Source organism: Tupaia chinensis, unplaced genomic scaffold, assembly GCF_000334495.1.
Source record: "Tupaia chinensis unplaced genomic scaffold, TupChi_1.0 Scaffold000054_1, whole genome shotgun sequence".
Lineage (NCBI taxonomy): Eukaryota > Metazoa > Chordata > Mammalia > Scandentia > Tupaiidae > Tupaia > Tupaia belangeri.
In genome coordinates, this window is record NW_006159512.1 from 4,452,665 (window position 1) to 4,465,428 (window position 12,764).

Genomic DNA, 12,764 nt, shown 5'->3' on the forward strand with positions numbered 1-12,764 from the left:
TTTTTTTGGAGGGGTTTTTGCTATAGGGCATGTGTGCTCGCCAGAAAGACAGAGACAGATCAAGACAGAAAGTGAGAGATAACCCCCCCTCCCCCCGGGGGGGAGATGGCCATGACATAATCCCTTCTTCGCTCTCCTCTTGGGATTTTGGGCATGCACGCACATGTGCCCAATGTGAATTTCAAGCCACCAGGTCAATCTGAACTGCGTCGGCCATGTGGGAGTCCAGTGTCCCAATCACCATGCTACCTGCTGGCCCCTTCACTGATTTTCAGTGAGAGACTTTTTCAATTCCATTGGCTCTACTTCCTTCTACTCCTAATTTAATTTGCTTCATAACTTAAAGCAAGTCTCTTAGGTATTACTTCTTCATTTTACACTGTTGGGCGTGTTTTCAAGAACTGAAGAAGTAATTCATTGGAATGAAATAACTAGCTAAACTTTCTGCACTTCTCCTTGCCTTTTGGACATGCATTTTACTACTTTAAAAATACAGAACAGTGTTGCAAAGTTGCTATGGTGACAACTGACAAATACCACTAAAATGATTATGATTTATAAGTAATTTTCTCCTGCTGTTTTAATCTGATATAGGGTTACTCAATGACACTTTCTCACATGACATCAGGTTTGGGGTATCTATTACTCAGGTACTATTCCTGTCAGCCTCTCTCTATTTTGCCAGTGTGTTATACCTCAATCTTACTTGAAGACAAAGATCTAACAAAGAAAAGTCTTAAAAACGTTAAGTAAAATTATTTGCTTTACAATTTATCCTTCATATCCAGTTTGGTTAGCTTGTTACACAGTAAGAAGTAGAATATTGGGTTTTTAACTCCTATGCATTAAAACCAATCAAAAAGTTATATTCTTTTTTGTTTTATACTTACTAAGCCTTTAGAAATTATGATGGACCATGAAGTTAACTTAATTATTTAAGAGCCACCCCATCTTGTTATATATATATATATGTATATATATATATATATATATACATATATATATATATAACAAGATGGGGTGGCTCTTAAATAATTAAGTTAACTTCATGGTCCATCATAATTTCTAAAGGCTTAGTAAGTATAAAACAAAAAAGAATATAACTTTTTGATTGGTTTTAATGCATAGGAGTTAAAAACCCAATATTCTACTTCTTACTGTGTAACAAGCTAACCAAACTGGATATGAAGGATAAATTGTAAAGCAAATAATTTTACTTAACGTTTTTAAGACTTTTCTTTGTTAGATCTTTGTCTTCAAGTAAGATTGAGGTATAACACACTGGCAAAATAGAGAGAGGCTGACAGGAATAGTACCTGAGTAATAGATACCCCAAACCTGATGTCATGTGAGAAAGTGTCATTGAGTAACCCTATATCAGATTAAAACAGCAGGAGAAAATTACTTATAAATCATAATCATTTTAGTGGTATTTGTCAGTTGTCACCATAGCAACTTTGCAACACTGTTCTGTATTTTTAAAGTAGTAAAATGCATGTCCAAAAGGCAAGGAGAAGTGCAGAAAGTTTAGCTAGTTATTTCATTCCAATGAATTACTTCTTCAGTTCTTGAAAACACGCCCAACAGTGTAAAATGAAGAAGTAATACCTAAGAGACTTGCTTTAAGTTATGAAGCAAATTAAATTAGGAGTAGAAGGAAGTAGAGCCAATGGAATTGAAAAAGTCTCTCACTGAAAATCAGTGAAGGGGCCAGCAGGTAGCATGGTGATTGGGACACTGGACTCCCACATGGCCGACGCAGTTCAGATTGACCTGGTGGCTTGAAATTCACATTGGGCACATGTGCGTGCATGCCCAAAATCCCAAGAGGAGAGCGAAGAAGGGATTATGTCATGGCCATCTCCCCCCCGGGGGGAGGGGGGGTTATCTCTCACTTTCTGTCTTGATCTGTCTCTGTCTTTCTGGCGAGCACACATGCCCTATAGCAAAAACCCCTCCAAAAAAACAAAAAAGCTCATATTGGTTTAGTTGTTGATATTCACTCACCATTACTGGTTCCCTCCTCCCCCCAGGTACTCCCCAGTGAAGGGAACCAATTTTATTTCAAGCTAAAGGGGAATGGTTATATTCTCACCTATTTAAAACATGTTTTATCTTTTCATCCTTCAGATGCTATGTAAAGCAGAAGACTAGATCCAAGAAAGGGGAGGAACCATTCCCAGTATTGGACTATCTCTTATCTATTATTCAGTTACCCCCAAATGAAGACACGACTTACCTTTCACACACCTGGGCAGTTCTTGTAGTATTGCCTCATATTAGGTAAGAAAAGAAGCTGTTTCATTTCGAAAGAGCTACTTAACATGCTAATTAAAATGTACTAGCCATCGTTGTCATTCTGTGAAAAAGACTGTGTACACTTTTTTCTGTTTCTCCCCACTTCTTGGACAGACCTCTTGAGAAAGAGAAGGTGATACCTCTAATCACACGCTTCATAGAGTCACTCTTCATGGCTGTTGACAGAGGGAGCTCTGGAAAAGGTCAGTTATAATCACCACTTGTTCTCTTCTCCTTTTCTGGCACACCCACAGTAACCATAAACACGTAAAATACCAGAGAATAGTGTTAACATTGTATTCTGGCATTACCCCCTGTATAGTAAACCCGGAACAACAGATAAAATGAATGCATTTCACTTGTACCTCATAATTGGGCTGAGCAAGTTAAACTGGCTTGAACATAAGGAAGGCAAAGTGTCATATCTAAAAAATCTTGTCATGGCACAGAGGACCATTCATGTTTAAGCCCCAGCCTGTGTTTTGTCCCCATCTCCCACACCCCTCCTGCTCTTAGCATAGACTTTATGCTCCAGGCATTTCCACTGGTTTACCCTAAGCAAGATGCATTCTTTTCTATTTTTATTTTTTCAATTTGTGTGAAGGTGCATGCACTTGCTGGAGAGAGGGAAAGTGAGAAAGCACCCCCATTAGGGACTGTTCATAATCTCTTCTCCTTCACCTCTCCTTTGGGGATTTTGGGATTGGGAGTGTGCATAAACCTGTACCTGGCATGTTCCTCAAGCTGCCACACCCCGAGCTCAGGATCTGAACTAGGCAGTTGGCCATTTGGGGTCCAACTGCCTTAACCACCATACCACTGGATGGCCCAGCTTCTTTTTTTTAAGCAACCCTTTGAAAATATAAAACAACTTGGGACCAGCAGTTAGCGTAATGGCTATGTCACTAGACTCCCATGTCGTCGACTGCGGTTCGAGTCCCGGACCCGGTGTCTTAATCTCATGGCAGGCACGTGTGCATGTGTGCCCAGGATCCCGAGAGGAGAATGGAGGAGAAGGGATTGTGGCATGGCCATCCCTCCTGGGGGTTGATTTCTCACTTTCTGTCTCTCTGTCTCTCTCTGTCTTTCTGGCGAGCCCACACGCCCTATAGCAAAAATAAAACCTCTCCAAAAAAGAGAGGAAAAAATATATATATATAAAACAACTCTTAGTTTATAGTTCATGTAAAAACAGCCTGCACACTAGATTTGTGGGCCATAGTTTGAAGACTTTGGCCTAGAGACTAAGCAAATGTTTGACTAATACCATTAATAAATAAGTTATGGGTAGTAGTCATTGGATTAATGACTACTTGGCACAGTAGTCATTATTTCTATAAATAGCAATTATTAGATAAACGAGATGTTTGATAGTTGTGTCAAAGAAATAATACAGTTATAATACAGTTGGGACCAGCAGTTAGCATAATGGCTATGTCGCTGGACTCCCATGTAGTTGACCGCGGTTCGCGTCCCGGACCCGATGGCTTTAAACTCACACCGGGCACGTGTGCATGCGCACCCAAGATCCCAAGAGGAGAATGGAGGGGAAGGGATTGCGGCATGGCCATCCTTCCTGTGGGGTGATTTCTCGCTTTCTGTCTCTCTGTCTCTCTCTGTCTGGCGAGCGCACATGCCCTATAGCGAAAAACCTCTCCAAAAAAAAGAAAAGAAATAATACAGTTTCTCCTGTTTATCTGCCCTTAGGAAACTTATTTGTTCTTTGTCAAGCTGTAAATACACTGCTAAGTTTAGAAGAATCTTCTGAACTTCTTCATTTGGTTCCTGTGGAACGTGTGAAGAATTTAGTATTGTAAGTAAGCATATCCTCCATTCAGCTTAGTAATAAGAAAGATATAGAAACTTCTGTTTCTGTGAAATCTTAGACATAATAAAAGTCATTTTGATCTATTTAATAACCTGACTGATATTCAATCACATAGTGAAATTTAATATTGATTTAGATCCTCCAATTAAAACAAGCACATCTTTTGTCTTTGAAGATCCGTCTTTATAAAGGGGTATTTTGTTGTGTATGTAAATTCGTGTTGTAAAGTCTTAAAGAGCATAATGGTGATTATTCCCCATCATAATTTTGTGCAGTGTTGACATTTTGGTAACTTCTTTGGTGGTTTGGGCATACACGTTCTTACCATATTTTCATAGTCTGCCTTAGCTCAGCATGATCAGAATTTCAGAAGATGTGGTTGTAGCCTTTTTGCCACATACTGAAACAATCAGTTTGTTTTGTTTTGTTTTTTAAGTTTAGTTTATCAGCCCCTGATTTTGGTTGTACCGTCTAGACTTGGCTTCTCCTCCAACCCTTCCATGCTGGATCTCTCGCTACCCTTCTTGCCCCAATTTTCTTTTCTCCGTGACACTTGGCACTATCATATTTATCAATTATTTATGAGAGAGTCTTCAGGAAGTTTATGAAAAATGTGTGTTATTAAAAAACTATGCATGGGGGGACCAGCAGTTGGTGTAATGGCTATGTCACTGGACTCCCATGTATTTGACTGCAGTTCGAGTCCCGGACCCAGCAGCTTAAACTCGTACTGGGCGCGTGAATGTGCATGCCCAAAATCCCGAGAGGAGAATGGAGGAGAAGGAATTGCAGCGTGGCCATTCCCCCAGGGGGTGATTTCTTCCTTTCTGTCTCTTTCTGCGAGCACACGTATCCTATAGCAAAAATCTCTCAAAAACAAAACAAAAAAAACTATGCGTGGGTTTCAAACTTTTGTACCAAAATAAACTTGTACATTAATTTCTGTGTCCATGAACTTTTTGAAGTCCCATGCTATCTGCTGGCTACTTTTTCCTGCTTGAATATAAGTTTCAGGAAGATAGGAATTTTGTCTTTTGTTTGCTGCTGTATCCACAGTGTCTAGAAAAGTCACTGGCTTGTAATAGGCACTCCGTAAATATTTGTTGCGTAAAGAAGGCATGTAGAAGTTAATCAGGTTGCCCAAGGTTACCCACTGCTGAGTGATAGAGCTGGCTTCAGACCTGGGCTGCCCTTACCAGAGCTGTGTGCCAGACCTCTCCTTGTACCGCATCCTCATTAGCCCAGGGCCTGGTGCAGAGCAGACACTTCGCAGACACCCTGTGTCCCATTTTACGTGATAGGCCCTTCTATTGATAACTGTGGAGATCGAAGAGGGAGCGTGTGGTTTGTGGTCAGAATAGCATATTCTGTCCCCACCTAGCCTCTAGCCAGCATGTGTCCTTGAGCACATCACTCACTTTGGCTAGGCCTTAGGTTCTTCAGCTGGCTAAATATCCAGGCACAACTTTTACACACTACCTTGTGTGTGTCCTTCATCAGTGATAATATTCTGTAGGTTATATTATAGTCAAAATGCTTTGAGGTATGTGATGCACTTTCGGTCTGATGTCTCGTTGCAGAATGTTTCCTTTAGAGCCATCTGTGTTGCTGTTGGCTGATCTCTATTATCACAGATTATCCTTATGTGGCTGCAAAGGACCACTTTCTGAGGAAGCTTTAATGGAATTATTTCCTAAGTTGCAAGCAAACATTTCAACTGGTGTATCCAAGGTAATACTGTATGTGGTGTGTACTCAGACTCTGTTTTTTTGTTTTTTGTTTTTTTTTTTTAAGAGAGTTTTTTTGCTCTAGGGCATGTGTGCTCACCAGAGAGACAAAGAGACAGAAAGCGAGAAATCATCCCCTAGTGGGCATGAACACACATGTGTGAATTTTAAGCCGCCAAGTCTGAGACTTGAACCACAACTACATAGGAGTCAGCAATGTAACCAATACGCCATCTGCTGGTCCCCTCAGACTGTTTTTAAAAATACCAAGTCTAGGTCCAGCAGAGGACTAGGGCAGAGTTGAAAAGTTTTCAGTTTAGGAAGTTTTCCAGGTGATTTTGCAGCTCCTTCAGGTGTGGAAATACCTGGGTATGTTATTGAGGAATCAAAATCCCCAGTTCAATTGTGTCGCAAACCTAATCAGTTTCTTTGTGCTTATTTACACAGAACAACGTGGTTTTAGGGGCAACTTTACCTTCTAATTCTAGTGTGATTATTATTATTTTTAAATTTTTGCCAGGGGGACATATGCACTGACCAGAGAGAGGCAGACAGAGAGAGAGAGTGAGAAAGCACCCAATATGGGGAATAGTCACATGGCTGTCCTTTCTCCATTTCTTTTTCCTTTTGAGATTTTGGGGACAATAAACACACATGCCTGGCATACTTCTCAAGATACTGGGTCCAGGACTTGAACCATGCAGTTGGCCCTTGTGGAATCCAGCCACCTTAGCCATTGGGCTGCTTGCTGGCCCTCTAGTTCACACTATTATTAATTGTTCCATGTATTATTTAAAGTGTTGTTTGGTGTTGGATAGAAAATACGGGATAGAATAAGCATGTATTACTCTGGGCAAATGGTAAATTTGTCTTGCTTCTATAAAACTTACATGTCACTATGAATCTGTCTTCCTACAGTTACAACTTTGGGATTTTAAATATGTCTTTTATTTTTCTTTAGATTCGGCTTTTGACAATAAGGATCCTGAACCACTTTGACATTCATCTTCCAGAATTGATGGAGGTATTTTTAACTCTTTGGACAGTTTTCTTTTTTAAATATAATTGAAAATTTTTTTTCATTTCCAAAATAATGTCTTCATAGGATATTAAAACAGTATATAAATATCATAAAATCTTAGTTTTAAAAAATATTTCTTATTCCTTCAACCAACAAGGTCACTACTGAAAATCCACAGTTAATTGGGGAATACTTTTCAGACATTTTATATGTATACATAAACAAATTGTATCATGAGGATTATCCGCAACAGTACCTCCAGTTCCACCTCATTTTTTTTTTAACTAATTTCTGTGCTAAACCTAAATTATCTACTGAAAAGTAAATGCTGTGAGGAAAAACTGAATCATTTAACCAAAAAAGTGTTGCATTCTTCATTTAAAGCGTTAACATATTCCAGTTTTTCTCTTTTAGATCTTTGGTCATACTTAATATTCTTGAAAAATCACCATGCTGACCTGCCTCCTTGCTTTTCTCTGTTGCTCAGGATGACGGGCTCTCAGAGCGGCAGTCTGCTTTTGCTATATTACGCCAGGCAGAACTTGTCCCAGCAACTGTGAATGATTACAGAGAGAAGCTTCTTCATTTAAGAAAACTCAGACATGATGTGGTGCAGACTGCAGTTCCAGATGGGCCATTACAAGAGGTAAAAATAGTATCCTTTTTGTTTTTTCCTTAGTTTATGTTTTAAATTCCCTTTTTGGAAGTATATCAATATATATATAGTTGTCCCCCATTGATAGTAATAATTAATAACAACAAATAATAATAATAATTGTTTTTAAAGCAAGGTAAATGTAAACGCCTCTTAGAGCCTAAAAAAAAAATTATTTCTTCACTGAGAGAAAGAGAAAGGCACCTCAATAAGGCCCTCACACTACAGTCTACCCCTGTCCCAACCAACCCAGGTCATCGGCATGAAAGCATGAACCCAGAACAGGGAAGTCCTGAAATGCAAACCCAGGACCTTTTCCATGTGGGTCCACTACTTGGCCCCTTTCATCAATGCTTTAAGTTACATAGCTCTCCCAGTCCTTTAAATAGTAGGGTTATGGGACCAATAGATGACATAATGGTTATGTTGCTGGGTTCCCCTGTAGTTGAGATTTCAAGTCCCAGACCTGGTGGCTTAATCTCACACTGGGTGTGGGTGTGCCCAAAATCCTGAGAGGAAAATGTAAGAGAAGAGATTGCGGCGTGATCAATCCTCCTGGGGGATGATTTCTTGCTGTCTATCTATCTCTCTGTCTCTGTCTCTCCGGCAAGTACACATACCCTATAGCAAAAATCTCTCTTAAAAAAATAATAAAAATAGATAAATTAGTATCTATCTATTAGTAGGGCTATTCAACTTCCTTCTAACTATGTGAAGGTGTGAAGCAGTTATGACCAGTCCTCATTCCATGGTGTTAATTGATTTTTCTGGTGGAATGAGGATGCGTCTGTGCATTAGTTTCACTCAGAGTTGCTCTTGTGTTTCTTGTCATTCAGTCATAGCATGTAAGGATGTGAACCTTTTGAAATGTAATATTTCAGGCCACCCTTTAGTCTCATAGTTAAGGGAGCTGGATTACACATGGCCTACTGTAGTTTGAATCCTGGACCTGGCAGCTTTCCTAGCTTCCAGTGTAATACTTCACTGTTAGTAATTATCTAAATTTGTTAATATTAGAGCTTAATAAATTGGATAATTTTGTCAATGATCCCTTGTCAACAAAATATTTTCTACACTAGTTTTGTTGATGTAACAGTTTCAAAATGCAGATTTTATCTTTAAAAGCTAGGACTCCAAAGGGTAGAGTATAAATGATTGTAGTTTGGGTGTCGGATGCGGAAGTGTTAAATAAGGAAGCAGAACTGATTATTCTGGTTACTGGTACCATCACACAGTAGAGTCGTCGAGGTTGCCACAATCAGTGCCTGGCTCTGCCACTTCCTGAGCTGGGACCTGCTCTGCAACTTAGTTTCTTTATTTATGAAATATAGAACATAATAGTCTCTAACTCACAGGTTGCTCTGGGAATTATATGTGATAATTATAAAATGCTAGAAAAGTACCTGGTACCTACTAAGCACTTATTTAATGATAGCTGTTAGGATTATTGAAATTAATCTTTTTTTGAGTATAATTACTGACCATCAATTAATGGATGCTGGTAATACAAGAACTCAGCTTCTGCTTTCAAAGAGATCATGTCTCAGGGATGAGATGGCCTGGGAAACATGCCATTGTTCTGTAGTGGGTCAGGATATGATAAATGCAGAAGAGTGCTCAGGAAGGTTCTCTGGAAGGGATGATGCTTGGGTATATCTTGAGGGCATAAAATTTTATTTAAGCGGAGTAGCTTAGAGCTGATCCCATAGTCTAGTGGTTAAGGGTACTGGATCCCACTTAGCCAACTACAGTTGGAATCTCAGGTTCAGAGACCTGAAAAACATGCCAGGTACATGTACATCTGTACACAAAATCTCAGTAGGATGGAGAAGGAAAAAAGATTATAGCATGACCATGCCCCACTTTCACAGTAGAGTGCTTTCTCTCTCCTTCCCTCTCTCTCACTGGTGAGTATCCACACCCTCTGTCAATTAAGAAAAAAAGAGGGACCAGCAGTTAGTATATTGGCTATGTCACTGGACTCCCATGTTGTAGTTGACCGCGGTTCGCGACCCGGCTTAAAACTCACGCTGGGTGTGTGTGCGTGCGTGCCCAAGATCCCAAGAGGAGAATGGAGGAGAAGGGATTGCGGCGTAGCCATCCCCCCTGGGGGGTGATTTCTCACTTTCTATCTCTCTGTCTGAAGGGCGAGTACACGCACCCTATAGCAAAAACCTCTCCAAAAAGAAAAAGAAAGAGTTTATATAAAAGTAGGAAGGTCTGAGAGAACGTATATAGGTTGCTGTGGTTGAGAGGCTCTGGACAGAGACAAGGGTACCACGCCAATCCTGTTCGTTTGATACAGATGCTCTTTCCTTCATCCTATTTCAGTCTCTTTCTACTATCTTGTTTACAAAGGTGATTATTCTACTTATTGACTGTCAGTCGGTTTGGTCTCTTTTCTTTTTCCTAATGAATTCACTAGATCAAACATTCTTTGAGTAAGTTAAGTTTTGTATTAGTCATAACTCAGATATAAGAAGATTTTCAATATTAGGCGCCTCTCTAGAATGGCAGAGATCTGGGCTGGCCCAGTAGCACAGTGCTTAAGCACAGTGCATGGATCCCATTTAGCTGACAGTAGTTTGAATCCCAGCCTTAGCAGCTTGAAAAACACACAAGGCCTGTGTTCATGCATGCCCAAAATCCTGACAGGATGAAGAAATGGAGGAAAAGGATTGTGGTGTGACCATGCCTGGTTCTCTCGTTGTGTGCACGCGTGTGTCTCTCTCTCTCTCTCTCTCTCTCTCTCTCTCTCTCTCTCTCTCTCTCTCTGGCAAGTGTGTACCCTGTCAGTTAAAGAAAATAAATAAAAAGAAAGGCAATGGTTCTTTAAATCTGCTGAAGATGCACTAGTTAAGAAAACATGACCCATGGCCAGCAGGTGGTGTGTTGGTTAAAGCACTAGATTCCCACCATGGTTCGAGTCCTGGATCAGGCTTCTTGAAAACTATGCCAGGTACATATGTGTGCGTGCTCAAAATCCCAAGAGGAGATGTGACATGACCATCCCCCTAAGGGGTGATTTCTTCCTCTCCCTCTCTGTCTCTGTGAGTGCATGTGCCCTATGACAAAAGCGTAAAAAAAGAAAAAAAAAAAAAAAAAAAAAAAAAAACCATTTCCTTTTCATACCATACTCACTTCAAGTTATAGTGGTCTCAGTGGCCAGCATTTTTTAAAATTGGATATGGCTGGGTTTTCGGGCTCAGACAGTGGCCATGAAGTAGGTAACAGTAAAAACAAACACCTGAGACTTGGCATGGTGGCATGTGCCATAGTCCCAGCAGCTCAGGAGGCTGAGGCAAGGGGATCTCAAGCTCAAGGCTGCCCCGAGCAACAAAGCAAGATCTTCTCTAAAAAAGCAAAAACAAACACTCTTTAGTTTACCTAAAAAACACATAAGGAAAAAAAATGTGCTTGTAAGAATAGTCAGGAGATTGCCGAATTATTCAGACAAGATGCTATTTTAAAGCTAAGGAATGTCCTGCCTGTTCAGGGAAGCTGTGCTCTAAACTTCATTTTCTTGATTCCCAAAGTATTCAGACAAGCACTGTGGAGGAGAGATTTTGTCACAGAATGACCATAAACCACCGCAGAGGCACAAGAAACATGAGAAACCAAGAAAATCTCTCTCCCCTAAGGGAAAAGAACAATCCCTCGTCATCCACAGTCAGTACAGTGGAACTCGTGGAAATGTCTGATAGAGAATTCAGAATATTCATAGTGACAAAACTAAACGAGATGTAAGAGCAGTTCTGCTCCTGCCTGGTTTATATATGTGAAGGTCCTCTGTTAGCATTTCATTTGGAAAAAAGACTACTACAACCCTGTCCCAAATAATAATAGAACTAGCATTCTAGCACTTGGGAACGTAAGTAATAGTAACAGTCATTTCACAAGATGATTAGGAAACTTCAGGCCCTCTGAATTGAACTCCCTTAAAGTATAGTTCAAAGAACTCAGACACCTGTTTGCACAGCCTCAGCTGCCACTCATGGCACACTTTCTTGGGTTCGTGGCATCTGTGCTTTGCTGACTTCTGTTCGAGTCTGTCTTAGTGGATCGTGGCAGGGTTTGGTAGGATGGGGTTTAACCATTAAGCAGATCTGTTTAGTCAAGTGTGTCCTTTATATGGGAACATTGGAAGTGAGTTTGACTACTGTAAGGGGTCTTCAGAAAAGACATAGAAAATGTGTAGTATTAAAAACTGGGGGGCTGGCAGATGGCATGGTGGTTAAGGGTGCTGTACTCCCACATGTCCAACAGCAGTTTGAGTCTCGCACCTGGCAGCTTGCTTTCTCACCCTCCTCCACCTCTATCCCTCTCTGGTCAAATTAAAATAAATAAATAAATAAATGAATATAAATAAAGTTCAGTAAAATAAAAAGAACCTGGATCAGTTTCAAGAAATTTTTTCATCAAAATAAACTCCTATTTAATTCCTTTTTTTTTTTTTAATAGAGATTTTTACTATAGGGTGCATGCACTTGCCCATAGTCCCAAGTCAGGATATTTGCATTTAGATGCTTCTGTTCTGCCTTTCTGTTGTAACTCGTAACCATTTACTAAACTAGCTCCCTGTAATTGCAGGTACCACTTCGGTATTTGTTAGGCATGTTATATGTTAACTTCAGTGCTCTCTGGGATCCTGTTATTGAGCTCATAAGGTAAGCTTGGTTAAATGGATGACACTGTTATGCTTTGACTACTGCAGAGCGATGGTACCAGGATTATAGTCTTTCTAAGAATGATTTAAATGAATAGAAGTGTAAAGTATTTATAGCTACCTTAAATCCTTTGTAGGACAAGAGGAAGAAAATGAACATTTATCTTCTCTGATGCCAAACTTTTCAACTGTTTAAGTGTTATGTGTATGTTTCTTTATGCATTGATATAACTTTGGGGTGCTTTCTCTTTTTTACTTTATGTAACAGACACTTTTATATTATTGAAGTTTTTGATGGTTGAAACTGTTTACAGTAAGAAAGCATTTATAATAATCATACTTTTGTTTATATGTCTTGAGTCATTGAGACATACTTTAAAAATACAGACTTTTCACCACCTTGGCTATATAGTATCCAAAATCACTTTAGCTCTAAAAGAGGGACCTTGGGATCAGCAGGTGGCATAGTGCTTACATTGCTGGACCCCCATGTAGTTGACTGTGGTTTGAGTTCTAGACCCAGCAGCTTAAAACTCATGCCAGGTGCTTGTGTGTGCATTCCCAAGATC

The 12,764-nt window shown here is 39.9% G+C and overlaps 1 protein-coding gene across 2 annotated transcripts in view; it reads left to right on the forward strand.

The window, feature by feature from the left end:
- The window catches only part of UTP20 (UTP20 small subunit processome component), a 131,729-nt gene that overhangs the window by 27,926 nt on the left and 91,039 nt on the right, over positions 1-12,764 (forward strand). For both annotated transcript variants that reach the window (XM_014591769.2, XM_006141387.3), the window contains exons 13-19: positions 2,131-2,283; positions 2,413-2,501; positions 4,006-4,111; positions 5,707-5,857; positions 6,815-6,877; positions 7,362-7,520; positions 12,120-12,196. In XM_014591769.2, coding sequence (XP_014447255.1) covers positions 2,131-2,283; positions 2,413-2,501; positions 4,006-4,111; positions 5,707-5,857; positions 6,815-6,877; positions 7,362-7,520; positions 12,120-12,196 — 798 coding nt within the window. The remainder of the gene's footprint in view (positions 1-2,130; positions 2,284-2,412; positions 2,502-4,005; positions 4,112-5,706; positions 5,858-6,814; positions 6,878-7,361; positions 7,521-12,119; positions 12,197-12,764) is intronic.